General features: G+C 51.8%; 7 protein-coding genes across 7 annotated transcripts; 5 read left to right on the top strand and 2 right to left on the bottom strand.

Moving 5' to 3' along the window:
* Positions 1-286: 286 nt before the first annotated feature.
* AYO21_06680 (hypothetical protein) lies at positions 287-2885 on the top strand (the record flags this gene model as incomplete). The annotated part of the gene is made up of 4 exons (XM_022656639.1): positions 287-586; positions 636-766; positions 817-2728; positions 2784-2885. The coding sequence occupies 4 exons, from the start codon at positions 287-289 to the stop codon at positions 2883-2885; spliced, it is 2445 nt and encodes an 814-aa protein (XP_022511081.1).
* A 932-nt stretch (positions 2886-3817) lies between these two features.
* AYO21_06681 (hypothetical protein) lies at positions 3818-4992 on the top strand (the record flags this gene model as incomplete). Its single annotated transcript, XM_022656640.1, has 2 exons — positions 3818-4676; positions 4817-4992. The coding sequence occupies 2 exons, from the start codon at positions 3818-3820 to the stop codon at positions 4990-4992; spliced, it is 1035 nt and encodes a 344-aa protein (XP_022511082.1).
* An 841-nt stretch (positions 4993-5833) lies between these two features.
* AYO21_06682 (hypothetical protein) lies at positions 5834-7384 on the bottom strand (the record flags this gene model as incomplete). The annotated part of the gene is made up of 2 exons (XM_022656641.1): positions 5834-6675; positions 6739-7384. The coding sequence occupies 2 exons, from the start codon at positions 7382-7384 to the stop codon at positions 5834-5836; spliced, it is 1488 nt and encodes a 495-aa protein (XP_022511083.1).
* A 761-nt stretch (positions 7385-8145) lies between these two features.
* On the top strand, positions 8146-8647 carry AYO21_06683 (40S ribosomal protein S26E; the record flags this gene model as incomplete). Its single annotated transcript, XM_022656642.1, has 3 exons — positions 8146-8168; positions 8219-8346; positions 8433-8647. The coding sequence occupies 3 exons, from the start codon at positions 8146-8148 to the stop codon at positions 8645-8647; spliced, it is 366 nt and encodes a 121-aa protein (XP_022511084.1).
* A 942-nt stretch (positions 8648-9589) lies between these two features.
* Positions 9590-11145, bottom strand: AYO21_06684 (hypothetical protein; the record flags this gene model as incomplete). Its single annotated transcript, XM_022656643.1, has 3 exons — positions 9590-10715; positions 10768-10969; positions 11061-11145. 3 exons carry the CDS (start codon positions 11143-11145, stop codon positions 9590-9592), a joined length of 1413 nt encoding a protein of 470 aa, XP_022511085.1.
* Positions 11146-11992: 847 nt separating this feature from the next.
* AYO21_06685 (hypothetical protein) lies at positions 11993-13568 on the top strand (the record flags this gene model as incomplete). The annotated part of the gene is made up of 2 exons (XM_022656644.1): positions 11993-12175; positions 12231-13568. 2 exons carry the CDS (start codon positions 11993-11995, stop codon positions 13566-13568), a joined length of 1521 nt encoding a protein of 506 aa, XP_022511086.1.
* Positions 13569-14633: 1065 nt separating this feature from the next.
* Positions 14634-16435, top strand: AYO21_06686 (hypothetical protein; the record flags this gene model as incomplete). Its single annotated transcript, XM_022656645.1, has 3 exons — positions 14634-14756; positions 14813-15207; positions 15256-16435. 3 exons carry the CDS (start codon positions 14634-14636, stop codon positions 16433-16435), a joined length of 1698 nt encoding a protein of 565 aa, XP_022511087.1.
* Between the last annotated feature and the right edge of the window lie 1388 nt (positions 16436-17823).

A 17823-nucleotide genomic window follows, 5' to 3' on the forward strand; every position in this document is an offset into this window, starting at 1 on the left:
AAGCGGACTGTCTGACAGAAGTTATTTTCAGTCAGCAATCTATAATTCGCCCTTTGAATCCTGTCTGACAGTATAAGTTACTTCTATTGGCCCATTGGACTGCAACAGGCCAAAGTGGCCTGGCACCTGGTTTATCCTATGCTCTGCAGTAGCACTTAACGCGCGACGCGACGCGCTCTGCAGACTGCAATGCAGCTTTGTCCCAACCCCCCCCCTTGTCGATTGTTAATTGCTCGACTCGCTCCAACACCAACTTCCTCTGTATTTTTGACCGTCGCACGCAACAATGGCGCTCCTGCAGCATAAAGCGATTGCTGACTACGAGAAGCAACTCGATGCCTTCCAAACCTTTCTAGAGAAGTTCGAAACCTCCAAGACGTCCTCAGATTCAGCTACTGAAGCAATCAATAACCTGAACCTCGATGGCGACCACACAAGCGACGAGTATGATTTTATGGACGACCTTGCAGACGAAGATGACAGCCGAACCAGGAGGCGACCCAAAAGGAAGTACATGGAAATGCTCCAAGAGGTTGCAGACCGCGAGCGACAAAACATTGTAATAGAGCTGGATGATTTGAAAGAGGTGCGCCTTAGGTTCAGTCAGTGGTATCCTGCAGCTGACAGCTATCCAGTTTGAAGAGTCGTTGAGTGACGAGGTCAACCTGAGACTCGTCGAGTCCGTTACAAACAATACGAAGCACTACGTTGATTTATTTGCGGACGCGGTGGACAAGATAATGCCTAAGCCAAGCAAAGAGATATCGTACGACAGTTGCCTCGCTTTTTTGATACTATTATCTAATACGCGGCTAGATTCAAGGACGATGTTCTCGACATCATCATGGCGCAGAGAGCCAAACGGAACGAGACTGTGGCGTCTGTCGCCGAAGCAGATGCAGAAGCTGCCATCCCAGTGTCTACATTTCCGCCAGAACTGACCAGAAGGTACACCTTGAACTTCAAACCTGTAACGCCTACAGGTGCCGATGTCGCGAAAAAGACGCTGGCCGTGCGACAAGTACGGGGGGAACACCTGGGTCACTTGATCACTGTGCGCGGCATTACCACGCGAGTATCGGATGTTAAGCCCAGCATACGAATTCAAGCTTACACCTGTGATCGTTGCGGCTCAGAAATCTTTCAGCCGGTATATTCCAAACAATTCACCCCCTTGCAAATGTGCCCGTCAGAGGAATGCAAGCAGAACGACTCCAAGGGTCAGCTATTCCCATCAACCCGCGCCTCAAAATTCCTACCATTCCAGGAGGTCAAAATCCAAGAGATGGCAGACCAGGTTCCTGTTGGTCACATCCCAAGGACGCTGACTATCCACTGCAATGGAAGTCTAGCGCGACAGCTAAATCCTGGCGATGTTGTTGACATTGATGGCATTTTCCTGCCCACTCCATACACCGGGTTCCGAGCTATTCGGGCTGGTCTGTTGACGGATACCTATCTTGAAGCACAGCATATCACACAACACAAAAAGGCTTATCAAGATTTGAAGACGGATCCGCGAATTATCCGAAAGATCGAATCCTACAAAGCGTCTGGACACATGTACGAATACCTCGCTCGTTCCATTGCGCCAGAAATTTACGGGCACCTTGATGTTAAGAAGGCACTTCTTCTTCTTCTCATTGGCGGCGTGACCAAGGAAATGGGTGACGGAATGCGTATCCGTGGAGATATCAATGTCTGCTTGATGGGTGACCCTGGTGTGGCCAAGTCGCAATTACTCAAATACATCACCAAAGTCGCCCCCCGAGGCGTATATACGACGGGTCGTGGATCCAGTGGTGTCGGTTTGACCGCTGCGGTGATGCGTGACCCTGTCACCGACGAGATGGTTCTGGAAGGTGGTGCACTCGTCCTAGCAGATAATGGGATCTGCTGTATCGACGAATTCGACAAGATGGACGACGGAGACAGGACTGCCATCCACGAAGTCATGGAACAACAGACTATCTCGATCAGCAAGGCCGGCATCACTACCACCCTCAACGCACGAACGTCGATCCTGGCAGCAGCTAACCCGCTCTATGGCCGGTACAACCCTCGGATCTCGCCTGTGGACAACATCAACCTCCCTGCTGCCCTACTTTCTCGATTTGACATTCTTTTCCTAATCCTCGACACACCCTCCCGGGAAGCAGATGAGGAACTCGCTCAGCATGTCTGCCACGTACACATGCACAACCGGCATCCGGAACGCGAAGGGGAAGGTGTGGTCTTCTCGCCTCACGAAGTCAGACAGTATATCGCCCAGGCACGGACATTCAGACCCAATGTACCGAAGTCCGTGAGTGATTATATGGTGGGTGCATATGTTCGCATGCGCCAACAACAAAAGCGTGATGAAGGGTCTAAAAAGCAATTTACCCACACGTCGCCACGTACTCTACTGGGCGTCTTGCGCTTGTCGCAGGCACTGGCTAGACTGAGGTTCAGCAACGAGGTGGTGAATGAGGACGTTGACGAAGCACTACGTCTGATCGAGGTGTCCAAGGCCAGTTTGTACACTGATCAGCGCTCGCACGGCGATCAGACTGTGAGCTCCAAGATATACGACCTGATTCGCGGTATTAGGGAATCGGGAGCGGCGAGTGTTGGTCGGGGTGCGAGGGGGGAGCTGAATCTCGGGCGAGTCAGGGAGCTGGTTACTGCGAAAGGATTTACGAGTGATCAATTCGTCCGAACTCTGGAGGAGTACGAATTGTTGGATGTAAGTGAACTCGATTCCCGTCATATTTTTCTGGTTACTAACTTAAGGATTCTAGGTCTGGCAAATTGCCAATAATGGAACTCGGCTGGTATGGATCGAAGCCGGGGACAGCGACGAAGATAACGACGAGGACATGGGTGATGCAGACGACGACTGAGTGGAACAGGATAGATCGTGTTGGTCAGCTCCATCTTGTCGACTCTCCATTTACAGTTACTCGAATACGTGTACGGCTTGTTGTGTTCTGTTTTCGCTTCGCAACAGATACAGGGTGGGCTTTGCAACTGGCAAGATTTGGACTTGCAGCTTGGATTGGATATAGTGGTTTGTTGATTGAAAGAATGATTCAAGGACGACAAAAAGCAGCATATATCTTCCATTCCGTCCTTGAGTCTTACTCTGCTGGCTTCTAGATCCCAAAGACTCCTCATCCTGTCGTCTCGGGCCCTCTTTTCTCATTCCTGTTTTGGTGTTGTATCTTAGTATCCGGTGGCTTCTAAACCCGCGCAACCTTCCTCAGCTTCAACCTCGGTCATAATTGATTTCGATCCTTCTCCATCCTTCCCCCCAATCTCAAACCTCTTGGCCTCTCATATACCAACGACCCTCCCATCCTGCGGCCCGCCCAATTGTTATCCCTGCTCACACGTTGTGTCCGTTGCGCAGTACTCTTTAGGTATAGCTTCGAGTATCCTTTCCCCACCTGGAGTTCGTTTCCTGGTTTACCGAGGTTTTTGGAGGGGGAACAAGGGGGGTTGTTTTGGAGCGTGCCACCAAACTTGCCCCTCCTTTGGCGAAGACTTTCCATGGGGATTGATCTCCGACATTTCTGGCGCGCGTGGTGAAAGAGAACTCGGTTCTGAGGTCCCAAGGGGAAAGCACAGCTCAGCTTTACGAGCATCTGATATGCTGGGGACCTCTTTCCGATTACCTTATAAAAAGAGTTGCAGAGTCCCCCCGCGCTGACTCGAGCGAGTCGTACTTAACCGTGTGACCCTTTACTTCTCGTCCTGATACACATTCCCTTTCCCAGTTTTCCTGATCCCTCTCGAATACTGAATACTCCATTCTAGCTCTTTTGTTCCCAAGATGGCAGACTACACTAACCTTCCAGACTTCGACTCCCTCCCCAAGGTCGAGGGCATGCCCCATGGGTGTGCATGGGGCCTCTTCGACAAGGACGGCAAGAAGGACCATCTTGGTTGCATAAACCTCTTGACCCCGAAAGTCGTACAGGAGGCCTTCAAGGAGGCTCGTGACGGTGTCTCGGTATCCCTCAACTGGCCCATTGGCGCCATTCAGAAGCCGGGCTTCGGACGCAAGGGCTTGGTGCACAAGGTCTTCTCTTTCAAAGACAGCCCTCTTCACCTCTCGGGGTTCGATGATGAGGTCGAGTTCAATACGCAATGCTCTTCGCAATGGGACAGTCTGGTGCATTTCAGCCATCAACCCACCGGCCTCGGCTACAATGGCGCCGATCTGCAGAAGGAGCAGCTGATTCAAGATTTCGGCCACGTCGACCTTGAGAAGGCATTTCCCACGTTAAACCACTGGCACGACCGTGGCGGCTTGGTGGGACGGGGAGTCCTCCTCGACTATCGTGCCTACGCTGAAGCCAAGGGCATCAAGTATAGCTGCTTTGAAGCGCACGCTATCTCGGTGCAGGATCTCGAGGCCGTGGCCGCTCACCAGGGCACGAAATTCAAGCACGGGGATATCTTGATTGTTCGCTCCGGCTTCACAGAAGACCTAGGGGCTGCTAGTGCCGAGGAGCAGGAACGCATGCTAGGCACTCACAAGTCAGTCGGCGTCAAAGGCTGCAAAGAGTCGGCCAAGTGGGTATGGAATCACCACTTTGCTGCTGTTGCGGGAGACGCGATTGCGTTTGAGGTGCTCCCTCCTACGCTCGAGGACGAAGGCAACCGGGTGGGCACGACTGCAGACCTTGGTAAGCTCCTTTTCCCTTTGTCTTCTCTCGCTATACCACTGGGTCAAAGTTGACGCAGTGGGACGCTCTGTCTCATTTGCCCTTGGTTCAATTCGCCTACGAAGTCTGCTTTTTGGCTAACAACCCCTTGCGCTCTCCAGTTCTCCATCAATACTTCCTCTCTCTCTTCGGCCTCAACATCGGCGAACTGTGGGACCTGAAGGCTCTCGGCGAGCACTGCAAGAAAGTCGGCCGCTACGAGTTCCTCTTGACAAGTATCCCATTGAACGTGCCCGGCGGAGTCGGCAGCCCACCGAACGCCCTCGCAATTTTCTAGGCCATTGACAGATGGCCCAAGCGTACTCTGGACCAGACTGAAAGAGGAAGAAGAAAAGAAGCAGGACCAATACAAGGGAGTGAAACAGACACAATTGAAGAGAGAGACTAAGGAACCCTGAACGGCCGGCTGGGTTGCCTAGACGCAGACGCAAGCGTGGCAGGCTGCTGCTCTCTCGGGCCTGAGAAGAGGAGAGGAAAGAAGGAGGAGGAGGAGGAGGAGACTTACATATGTCAGATATTCTGTGCCTACCTACCCACCTACATACCTATCTTCTGGACGCAACTACTGCTCTCTCCCTTTGTGTCTAACCCCCATTTGCGATTAATTCATTGCCCACCTCCGTCAGAACCTTGTACACCACTCCAACGTGTCGATGACGGTCTTAATATCTTCTTGGGTCCCTAGAGTAAATGATCCCGATTCGAACGTGCCCGTCCTCTGCACTCTCGACTCTAGACGTCTCACCACGAATGAGCAGCGTGTGTAGTGTTATGCTACGGTAGGACACAAGATTGATAGCTGTATCCGTATCTGTATCATACATACATATATACATACCTAGGTATACAGATGTAGTTCTCTGGTGCATGTCCTGTTCCGGTCTGAACGAGTCAGCTCGGCTATACTGTCTGGAACGCACTCTCGTTCTGACATCTCTCTTCGAAGGTATGAGGACGAGGCCAGGCGATGTTGTAGATCGGCTGCTTTCCAGTGATCCTCTGGTGTACAGTAAATACAACAAATTCGATTGACCCTCTCAGAACCCTTTTGTCTTTTCTGTTCTACATGCAGATTCAATATCACAAATGACCAGAGCGATCGAGTAAGCTCGCCGCATTTAAGCAATCACCCGTCTACTCAACTTTGCCAACTCACCCACCACGCCGCCTGCGCTCAAGCCTCTCATCTCACTCACCAAACCGTCTGTGATGCGTCGGTGCAAAAGCCCACTCTTTGCGAAATATTCCAGGTAACCCTTCGATTCCAGTTTATTCAAGCCTTTCAACTCTAGCAGATGCAAATCTCCACGGGTCGCTGGTCCAGAGAGAGCCAAAACTCGCGGGTCGGGTTTGCTGTAGGGCTTTGGCAGGGGGAAATCTGGGTGCGCGGGAGAGATAGAGTGCTCTTGGAAGGCCCGCATCTGAGAAAGAATGAGCTTGAAAGTCGGGCAGGCGGGAGCATTTGAGCCCGAGGTGCTGAAGAGAACCATGCCACCATTGATAAAAGGCGACGTATTTCCCGTGGTGCCTGTGAACAAGAGATTGACGAATTGCTTCACCAACATGAATCGGTGCGCATGCAGGATTTTGTGGTCGCTATCGCGGTATGCCGTGGGCCCCATCCAATGCTCAACGCCATCGGCAGCAAGCAAAACTGGTGGACGCTGGTCCTTTCCAGGCTCGGTAAGCTCTTTGTAGAAGGCTTGCCATGCCTGCCATGAGAGGTGGTGGTCACCTGCGCCCTTTTGAGCCAGATCCAGTAATGTGGAGTTGTTCTTGAGGGAGAGTGTCTTGGGATGAGCGTGGTTGAGTTTCAAAGACTTCAAGACCGATTCGTTCGAGGTGGCAACGCGGGTGAGCAGGAGTTGGGTTAGGTGTGGTTGGATGTACATATGTTCAGACTCGTCCTCGGCGTGTCGAAGTGGCGCGTATGAGGACGTGTTATTGACAAAGTCCTGGGCTGTAAAAGTCGAAAGTCAGTGATCTCGCCTATGAACACGGATGAACATGGAAATCTGCCTACCTTCTGGGACATTCAGCACGATCCAGTGATCCATATATGCCATGCTCATGGCCTGTAACAAGAGAACGCTTTTCCCACTAGCCTTCTCGCCAGTTATTAGATGTTTGACGACCTTTTTCTTCTCGCCCTCCTGCTTGACATCCTGCATTTCTTTCGCAATGCGAAGTGTCTCCTCTCGTATTAAAGTCGCTGGCCTGCGAAAGAGACTCCAGTTCTGGGTAGTCTTGAACGCCCCTGAATCCCTCAATTGATCCAACAGACCACCATCAAGCGCCAACATGTGTCCAACAAACTTCTCGTCGACCAAGTTCTCCTTACTCCATGTCTCTAAATCCGAGACGGGTAAGGCATTGGTGTTGGAGAGGACGATCCGACGACGTTGGGCTCGACGTTCGCCAACTGGAGGTAACTTGGGACGATCGCGGCTCTTTTTCTTCAGGCGTGCGGATTGGGATTGACGAGCTCTGGGAGGTCCGCTGCCGGATTGGGAGGTTTTCTTCTTCAGCAAAGGGGATTTATATTGTGCTGCTGAGCTGTGAAAGGACGTTGATTGAGTCCATGTCGCTGCGGTGATGGCGAGACTTTTGGGAGTTGTCGATGAGATCCGCAGCCGTGAAAGGCATTCTGTGCATATTGACAGCGACATTGTAAGCAAGAAGCCAACACGGTCTTCGCCGTGAGAGCAGTGCGGTAACAGCTGCTCAAAGAACTACCACATTTGGGTCGACAAATAGCTTAAAATCATGGCCGCAGGGAAAGATGCGCAATTGGTTGGCCTTTCCAAATACGGACTAGTGCAGTCTGGAGAGGCACGAGGATGCACTCAGCCTCGCCATGTCCGACCAAGCAGCGCAATCCGAACCTCTTGAAGAGCCTGGCAGCACTGTCTGACGAATAATGGGTCCATTTGGAGAAGGATTGCAACAACAAAACAAAATCCCCTGCGCACTTATACAGAGAAACTCCTGCAATATTTGATAGCATTTACTACGATCACTTCTCCAGGCTCTCCGTGTTGAAGCTGCATTGATAGTCCTATGAGTACAGCGTAGGTGATGATATACATACGTAAGCCACAGGCATTCAGAATCAACTGAATGATTAATGCGAGTGGCAGACTATCTGACTGATCTTGTTGTAGGTGGCAGGCCGTTTGCCAAGCCCTCAGAGAGGTTACCAGTTACAGACCTATTGCTAGCTGTTTTGGGACTAGCTGCCGAAGTCACACTTGGCACCCACCGCACCTCGAAAAATGCACTTTTTGGGATTATTTCGCATTGCCCACGCCCAGCTCTTCTGCACCTCACACATCGATCCTGCCATTATCACCTCCACCATTGCCCTCACGACGCTCTGAGGGCTCTTAAGCACACCTTCGAAAACCGCTGACCCTTAGCGAACGTCAAAATGGTCAAGAAACGAGCCTCCAAGTATGCCATCATCCCCCAGTGCCGTCCAATACATTTTCTGACTAGACCAGTGGTCGCAACAAGAAGGGCAGAGGCAGAGTCAAGCCCGTTCGGTGTTCCAACTGCTCTCGCTGCGTGCCCAAAGATAAAGCCATCAAGAGATTCACCATCCGTAACATGGTCGAATCGGCAGCAATCCGTATGTACTTCTTGTTGAGGATGGAAAGCCCCCTTCAAACCGGGAATGAGAAAACAATTGTGTGGACTGACGAGGAATTGGGATAGGTGATATTTCCGACGCGTCCGTGTTCGCCGACTACGCCGTCCCCAAGATGTACCTGAAGCTCCAGTACTGCGTGTCGTGCGCCATCCACGGCAAGATTGTGCGAGTCCGGTCGCGCATCGGCCGCCGAAACCGTGCCCCGCCCCCGCGAGTCCGATACAACAAGGACGGTAAGAAGGTCAACCCCCAGCAGGCCGCTAAGACCGCGCAGGCTTAAAGGGGTTCTCCTTCCGATTATTGATGCATGTGTGTCGGGGAGGTGACTGGGGTGGTTGGAGACGAGAATGAGGATCATCTGAAATATTGACGGGTGGTTCTCCTCGCGCGGAGCGGACAAAACAAGATTTCGTCTTGACGAGCTTTTCAGGACGAGAGTCGTATGGGGAGCCTTTGCGGAGAGTCGAGCGCTGGCCAGGGATTGCATGTGCAGCATCTGATGGACCCTCACCCTTTGTCTATGATTAGCAATGGCATATCAACGGCTACGGCGGTATCAATGGGAACCCTTTTTTCCACTGGTAGATGGAGGCTCGGAGCTTTACGAAAAATGGTGGAATGACAATCCAAAGAACAGACCTGTGAAAAAGGGAAAAGCATAAATGAGCTCTGGTCACAGTGTCAAAAAAATATTGCATCTTTTTGCAAACCAAACAAATACCCCAGGCTGGTCATATGCTGAAAAAATGGACGAAACTCCAAATCCTAGCCGTGAGACCGAATAACAGACCGTCCCGTGTGCCCCGACATCCAAGTTGTGGTGTCAATAAACCTCGTGCAGCCAACGTGACTTCCGCCCCGATGTGCACGATTTGACTCTTTTCCATTTTCACCACGAGAAGATCCGAGTCAGTCGCAGATAAGTGCATCGTCAGTTCAATCTGCACCCGTTGTAGTGCCAAAAGACTTCTGAGGGCAACGAATTGAGAGAATTACTCCAATTGCCCCGAAGTTCTTCGTTGGTGAACGTGGCCAATTCGCGCTGTAGAGCTAGGTGAAACGCATTGCACTGTACCAGCCGGGCCTGGGAGGGATGTGATGTGACTCCACGTTTCGTGTAGGGGTTCTTCCAAGTGAGGACAGATCGTGGGTTTCCGCCAGAATTCGAGTCAAGTTGCAACAACATTGGCGTCCAATTGCTGAGGTCAGAGTCATGGAAATGCTATCTCCTTTTTGACGCTGGGAGAAGCGTGTCATCAGGCAAGCCCCCTCTCTTCGTCCCTGGCAAGCTGCCCGTCCCAATGTCATTCGTTTCAGTGCTTACCCTCCTGTGTGGATACACCTCGTTCAGCCCTTCGAAGCAATTGTTGCTGACCCAGATCTTGCCTTTGTTCGGCCCATCATCGGTGTTTCTGAAATACTCGTGGTGGAGAGCTTGCTCGGCCGTCAAGCGTAGGTCGGGATCGTACTCGAACAACTCCGACAAGAGCTGGAACCCGCGTTGGCCAGGAGACTTGTCTGGAGGGTAGCTCGCGTGCCGGATGCAGTTGTTATACCACGACTCCAGACCGCTGCCGTTGTTACCACCAGAACCGCGGTTCAGAGACGTAGGGGGGTTCGGATATAAGCCTCCTGGCATTCCGCCACGCGACACGATCAGTGACTGCAGCTGCGGATATTCCGGCATGTCCACCAAGCCCTTCCAGTTTTCTCGTCGAGGCATGCCCAGGATTTCCACAATCTTGCCCATCTGGTTTCTCTGGAACGGTACCGTCTTCTTGCTATCCATCTTTGTTTCTTCTCCCTTGAAGATTGGCCTGAGGCTTAGGAGTTCAGCGAAGATACATCCGACAGCCCAGAGGTCGATGGACGGCGTGTAATGACGTGCACCCAGAAGCAGGTCGGGGCTACGGTACCATATGGTAACCACGACCTTGTCCCCGGAATATAGTGACGAGAGAGGTTTGTGGAAGAGTCGGGCAAGTCCCAAGTCTCCGATGCGCACATGTCCAGAGCTGGTGACCATGATGTTGGCAGGTTTCAAATCACGATGAATCACCCAGTTCTGGTGGAGATAGTACAAGCCATTGAGGAGCTGAAATAGGATCGACTTGATCATGGTAGCGGGGATGGGTCGCCTGGTCGGCTGGGTATGATGGTGAATGATTTGGAGAAGATCATGCTCGCAGTATTCGAAAACCATAAAGACACACTTGTCCTCGAGGATGATCTCGGCCAGATGAACCACGTTTGGATGAGATAACTCGGTGCACAACGACATCTCCCGAATAGCAGATTGAGACAATCCTGTATACTGGACATTGTCTCCTTCCTTCTCCGGTTTGAATCTGTTTGTGGGTCAGAGTAGACCTTGCTTAAAGGAAAATCTTGTGACGTTACTTTTTGATGGCATATAGTTCCTTTGGCGGAGATGTCCCTGAAGGACTGGTCGAATCACTTTTTGGATTCTTCTCTACAGCTTTGTATACTCGACCATAGGTGCCGCTGCTAATGAAACCGATGATAGTATACTTGTGGCCGATTTTAACCTTCGCTGTATAGTTGTTGCCCGGTATTTTCTTGTCATGGCCCCGGCCAGAATCTAGCGGTTTATATCAGCTTGCTCCGTTTGCACTGCTCAGCCAATGAAGATAAGGGGTCGAAAGGGAAGAACACTAAGAAGGAGAATATACCATCTAAAGCCAACTGAGTGGACTTTCGGAGTTGTTGGGCAATGTTCAGACTCGTGCCTGAGCGGGACATGCCAGGAATCGACATTTCGTCCAAGCCCCCCAAGTACGAGCTCGGGTGTTTTGTGCTTTGAACAGACGTCCAATCTAGCACGAACGGAACGATGTTGCCGACATCATCGAACGGGCAGCATTCATCTGCCTCGCCAACAACCCCGGTGAGGCTGTCTCTCACAACGTGGAATAGGCAGCCTCCGCCCGATTCCGCCGATCAAGGATGGCCCAAAGTCGAGTGGCAACCAAGGAGTCTTGTGGATCAGCAAACAAATCGCCTTTCTTGTAATTAGGCCGCGGGATGGGAATTTGTTAGAAAATAGTTGATAGTCAGATGCACATTAAATCGAAAAGCATAAAATCCCATGGAGGCGAAAGGATCGACATTGACGGCGATGGAGGCGAGGTTTGAAGACGGCGACGGCAAGCCTTGCGGAGAGGCAACAGGAGGTGTTGTTGGTACGAAGCCTGTCGATTTGATGTACGACTTGGCATTGTGAGTGCTGACCAATAGGATGTGGTGAGGCCACGGCACGGCTGCACTTTGCCCCGTTCGCCTGCCTGCGCCTACCTGCGCTGGCCTGCGCTGGCTTGACTTAGTCATTTCCTTGTCGTCTACGGCGTCCAATCCCATCGTCCTCTCCTGCTATGCTTTCATCGGAGGGCGCCGCTTCCTTCTCAATCAACCATGGGGAATCTAAACAATCTGTCTGCCTGTGCGCAGCTAATCTGCATCATTACGCAACAATCTACATCATTGGGCTCCAGTATCGTTCCCCTGTTATCGCGTCACTTGCGTGTTTAGGTCCATATAGTAAAAGAGGGAGGTCTTCCTGAGAGCATTCTGGGTTGGTATGCTATCACCAACTGTCTTCCTCAACATGGGACGAACTGCGCTGACGAAGACCAGCAGTGGCTATGGGCTCTACACGCAGGTCAATCTCTCACCGGGTCTGCCCCCGAAGGGCCTGATGGCAACTCCAAAGCCGAAAGGTTTCACCCTGTTGCTCATCTCCACTGTCTACGTGGTCACCCTTGGTCCTCTCCTCTTTGGCTACCACTTGGTGAGTATTGCCGGGCCACAACCTGTGATGGGGAGACATGACTGACAAACACCAGGGAGAACTCAATGCCCCTCAGAAGGTCATTACCTGCCAAGTCGACCAACTCCCCGGCTATGTAGCCCTCGGACTTCCTCAATGCATTCCCATGAACGACTTCCAATGGGGTATGGTGCAGTCCATGTTTACCGTCGGTGGTCTCTTCGGAGCGCTCTTCAGCGGTGCCGTCGCGACAAAGTTCGGTCGATTGTTTGCGTTGAGGTGGGCAACCTTTTTCCTGGCTGGTGGACCTGTTGCTGAAGCACTGGCGGGTAAACTATGGCTGCTGGCCCTGGGTCGTGCGCTCTCTGGATTGGGAGCCGGTGCAGCCACTGTCGTGTCTCCCATCTATATCTCGGAAGTGGCGCCCCCAAAGCGCCGTGGCCTCTTCGGAGCCTTCACTCAGGTCCAGATCAATTCTGGCATCGTTGTCGCCCAACTCCTCGGCTATTTCTTGTCCAAGTCCAACAAATGGCGCTGGGTGCTGGCCACGGGCGGTTTCATTGCCGGCCTCATGTTTGTGGGCCTCTTTTTCACGCCAGAGACTCCCAAATGGCTTGCGGCAAACAATCGACCGCGAATGGCCCGAGGAATCCTGCAGCGCCTCAGAGGGAAAACGGCGGATATTCGAGAGGAGATGGAGGGCTGGGACATGTCAGGAGAAGCAGAAGAGGAAAGTCTCCTTGCGTCTCCGAGAGGTGCGCGGCCACTCAAAGAAGCAGCCCGATCTATCATTGCTGTCGTCAAAATGCCCAAGTATCGACGACCCTTGATCGCCGTAACGGGCACCATGATTGCTCAACAACTCTGTGGCATCAACAGCGTCGTCATGTACAGCGTCGCCATTCTGGGCAAGGTCATGCCCAAGCACGCTGGCCTCGTCACGGTCATTGTCTCAAGTGTAAATGTGGTGGTGACAATCTTGGCAGCGCCCTTGCCTGACAAAATTGGCCGAAAACCCTGCCTCCTGATTTCGATTATAGGGATGGGTGCGGCATCAGGGATGTTGTACGCCGGGCTCGCAAAGCACATTCAAGCCCTCACGATCGTTGCCGTTGCACTATTCGTGGCCAGTTTTGGTGTCGGGCTTGGACCGATTCCGTTCATCTTAGCAAGCGAACTTGTCGGACCTGAAGCCGTTGGGGCTGTTTCTAGCTGGGCACTTGCGGCCAACTGGCTATCAACATTCTTGGTGGCCATGTTCTTCCCTGTCTTGAACAAGGTCCTTACGCACAACGTGTGGTGGATTTTCGTGGGTGTTGCTGTTTTTTGGGCTATATTTGTGGTTGTGTTTGTGCCCGAAAGCAAAGGCAAGGCCAATGCGGAGGAGGTGTGGCGGAAAGGTCGCTGGTGCTGATCGAGGCTGAACACAGTGTGATTGTTGGTGCGATTCCTAAATGGTTTGGACGAGGGATTGTGAAGCAAGGCCGAAGATAGATGGTTGCAATGGGTGCTGGACTCCCTTGACTGTTTGGCTGCTGGTGTATTATTATCGTTAACTTATCATTATCCACATTCTTTAAGAAGCTTCGTTCTCCTGGCCAGCCACAAACAGGTATTTGTCTCCTTTTGTCTCGACCTTGTGGAGCCGTCTATTGTTTCCAACCGTGCCAACCACGATTCTCTCGGACTGATAATGGACCGACCAGCATTGCCATGACATTGCCGAAGACTGCATCATGACCTAAGCTTGTATTCTTGTTTGCTCCACACAACCTCCCCGCGTCTCCACGTATTTGGTGCTGCGTCTCCACCAGTCCACGAATACGTCGTACCTCTGACAGATCAAATCATCATCCAACATGGTGTGGCAGCTGTTCGTTAGTTGCATTTCTAGTTGAGCGGAAGAACAAAAGAATCAACTTCGCGGCCAACCACCCTTCCAGGCGCGGGGTGTGTGCCTGGAGATGGATACATTCCCGACACCGCCGTGATCCGGCATCACCACCTCATGCCAACCGTGCCAGCTTTCGATATACTGACGTCAATGGGCCACCTTATTCTGTTGGCTTTGTGTCTTCTAGCCACCCTCCCCTGGAAGTGGCCGACGGATCAAACGTATTGGCTCGTCTCCCCAGATATGATACCGAGGCAGATCATGCTCGACCCTGGTAACCCCGTTTTTACCGACTAGCTATAGCTGGGGTTGTCCGACCCTCAAATTCATTGCCGTGTTCAGCATGGAGCTATTTCCCGATCCGGAAGCTAGAAACTGCTCTCGACTCATGGACACGCAGTCGATGGACGGACTTGCACCAGCCCGCGTCAACCATTGCCCCAGTCACTGGCTCTGACCAAATCTTCTCCAACACAGTGTCGGTAAAGAAGTATTTCATATGCACGCTGCTCCCCCATCCATGCTCTCTTGCTGAGATCTGTCTTAGGTGCTCGACAGGTCCGCCGGTGATCAATTCTCGGAGAAATGCTGTCATCCACCACCTTTTCGCTTGTGGCGATTGCTCTTCTGACTCCGCTTGTCCACACGCAGGCTACGCTTCCTCAGGTTGATCTCGGCTATGAAATCCATCAGGCGATCAGTTTCAACGTATGTATTCCGATAGTCGCAAACAGAATCTCGCTCAAACTGACTCCACTTCATAGCAAACCGGACAGACGTACAACTTCTCAAATATACGTTATGCGCAGCCGCCAATAGGTAACCTTCGCTTTGCTGCTCCTGTGCCACCCAGTGGCAGAAACAATGTGGTGCAGAACGGCAGTGTCGACAGAATCTGTCCACAAGCTATTCCGGGATGGTATCCAATCTCCTCCGAGTTCGTTCAGTATCTCATTGCAGGGAACGCGACCTCGTTCAATTACACCCAGGCCGAGGAGCAACTTCAAATTGCCTTGCAAAATGCTAAGCCTACCCCACCAGATCCACGGATGTCTGAAGATTGCCTATTCTTGGATGTGATTGTGCCCAAAAAGGTCTTTGACGGCTCGAAAAGTAGAGTCAGAAGACGTCAAAATGCGGGTGCTGCGGTGGTAGTCTGGTAAGTTCAACGAGCTTGATGTCGACACCATCTTCTTACTGAGATCAGGATCTATGGCGGCGGGTATACTCTCGGATCCAAAGAGGGATCTGGAAATCCTAGTGGTCTCATCAAGGCTAGTCAGGCCAACGGAGGTGAGGGCGTCATCTTCGTGGCCATGAACTACAGACTAGGCGCTATGGGTTGGCTTGCAGGCCCTACCTTGCAGGCAGCCGGAGGAGTGTCTAATGCAGGCCTTTATGATCAGCGTCTGGCTCTAGAATGGGTGCAGAACAATATCCATTTGTTCGGTGGCGATCCAAATCGAGTCACTGTCATGGGCGAGTCGGCCGGAGGCGGATCAATCGTCCACCAGATCACCGCCTTTGGGGGCCTGAAGGAAGTCCCTTTCCAGCAAGCCATCTCGCAATCACCCGGCTATCTTCCGACGCCGTCATATTTCGTCCAGGAAAACGCCACGCAGTCGTTTCTGGCGCTTCTCAATGTCAGCACAATCGAGGAGGCCAGACAAGCATCCTCTGAGGCAGTAATCAAAGCCAATGCACTGCAGGTGGGAGCCTCCCAGTATGGAGGATTTACCTACGGGCCAGTTGTTGATGGGGTCTTTGTGCCCGCGCTTCCTGGTACTCTGCTCAATGCAGGGACATTTGCAAAGAATGTGAGCGTCATGGTGTCACATACACTCAGCGAGGGACCATCTTTCACGCCACCCTACGTACAAACCGACGACCAGTTGGAGAACATGATAGTCATGCTGAATCCTGGCACACCTCCCGCGGCGGTTGACTACATTGTCAAAACACTCTATCCAGCTGTCTACGATGGAAGCCAGCCTTATAAGTCTCCCATTGAGCGAACTATCCTGTTCGTCACCGAATCATCCTTCACCTGCAACACCTACTTCCTCAACAAAGCTTACAGCAACAACACGTACTCGTATCAATTCGCCGTGCCGCCTGGCTTCCATGGATATGATGTGCCATATACCTTTTACAATGGCCAACCCACCAACCTCACGCAGGACCTGATTGCCCCAGTGGCCAAAACCCTTCAAGCCTACCTCGCGAACTTCATCTTGTCGGGCAATCCCAATGGACAGGGACTGCCACCGTTCCCAATGCAGGGTCAAAATGCCAGTATGAACTCGATTTCGACTGTGGTGGCACGGGTTAAAGATGATACATCAAACCAAAGATGTGCGTGGTGGGAGAAGTCACTGAATAATTGAAGAATGGATGGATAGGGTGGATGATGTGGACTAGCGACGTGGTGGAATGCGGTATGAAGTTCATATGGACATTCAGCCTCGCCAGGGAGGTCGTCCAGTCTGAAGATGTAGTGATACATGGAGTGAAAGGGTGGCTTCCAGCCCCTTCAACGCATCAACCAACTCGATGGTCGTGGAACTGGGGAGCTCTTCATTGCCATCTCCGTCGCTTGTCTGAAGTCCTTCACCCGCCCATCTCCTTTTCATCCACACACATTCACTCACTCACAAATATCCCTCGCGAGGACGAAAATGCCGAGTTACAAAAACTTTTCCACAGACTCGATTCGACCCCCTGAACCGGGATCAATCTCGTCTGTGGTAAGTTAAACCTTGCTCTTTCGAGTGGTTTTTTTTTTCTCGGTAAGTCTCTGCTAGCATTGAGCTGTGGCATTTGGATGGCATCACTTGTTAGCAACGTCTTGGTTGTAGGTGAGTGTCATCTGGGACGAAAATGTGAATCTACAATATATCACTTATTCGATTCAGGGAAGGAGCAAGTGACGATGGTCAGGTGATGTTGTTGTTGGTGTTGGTGTTGAGGGTGACAGTAACAACTCTCCTTCTCCCTTTCTCTCTCTCTCTACCTCCCTCTGCTTGATCCTTTCTCAAGAACTCTTCAGCAAGGCCTCGAACGTCTTCTCCATCATTTTTCCCTCTGCACTTATTACTATCACACATTCTCATGATGGCATTTACACTGTCCGCATTGCTTTGCTCGCTCCTCCTGGTCGTCTCTCCATTCGTGAGCGCGTACTACGAGAGGTGGACCGCTCTTCCCTACTGTGCTGTAAGGTCGATCCATGAAGTTGTGGCTCGTTTCCACAGGCTGACCATACTCACAGCAAGATTGCTTCACCAAAGCTGTCAACGCTTCTCTCTCTACCTGCGCCCATACATCTCTTGACTGTTTCTGTCGAAATATTGACGCCGTCACAAAGTTTGACCTTTGCCTCCAAGCCAACGTGCCTTGCAACTCCAACCCCTTCAACCGCGATATCGAGACGTTCAAAAACGCCGTCTTCTGCAACGCTTCTGTGGATAGTGGCTTTGATTACACGTTGATCAATGGCGCAAGAACTATCACTCTGGGAAGAGGTCCTTGGGGAGGTTATTGGGCCACAGTCTCAGATCCTACTCAGATTCAGGCATGTCACATACATACTTTACCGTGCATGACTCTGTCCTGTGCCTGAATGGCTAATATTTTGCAGACGTTGTCAACCTCTCCATCATCTTGGACGTCTAACACCTCAATCGCTGGTACCGACCCAGGCTCTGTTACCGTGACCGCGACTCAAGTGTTAATCACCAGTACCTCGACTGTTGTCGTGGATTTGCCCCCAAAC

The sequence above is a fragment of the Fonsecaea monophora genome (assembly GCF_001642475.1).
Source record: "Fonsecaea monophora strain CBS 269.37 chromosome Unknown Scaff47, whole genome shotgun sequence".
Taxonomy (NCBI): Eukaryota; Fungi; Ascomycota; class Eurotiomycetes; order Chaetothyriales; family Herpotrichiellaceae; genus Fonsecaea; species Fonsecaea monophora.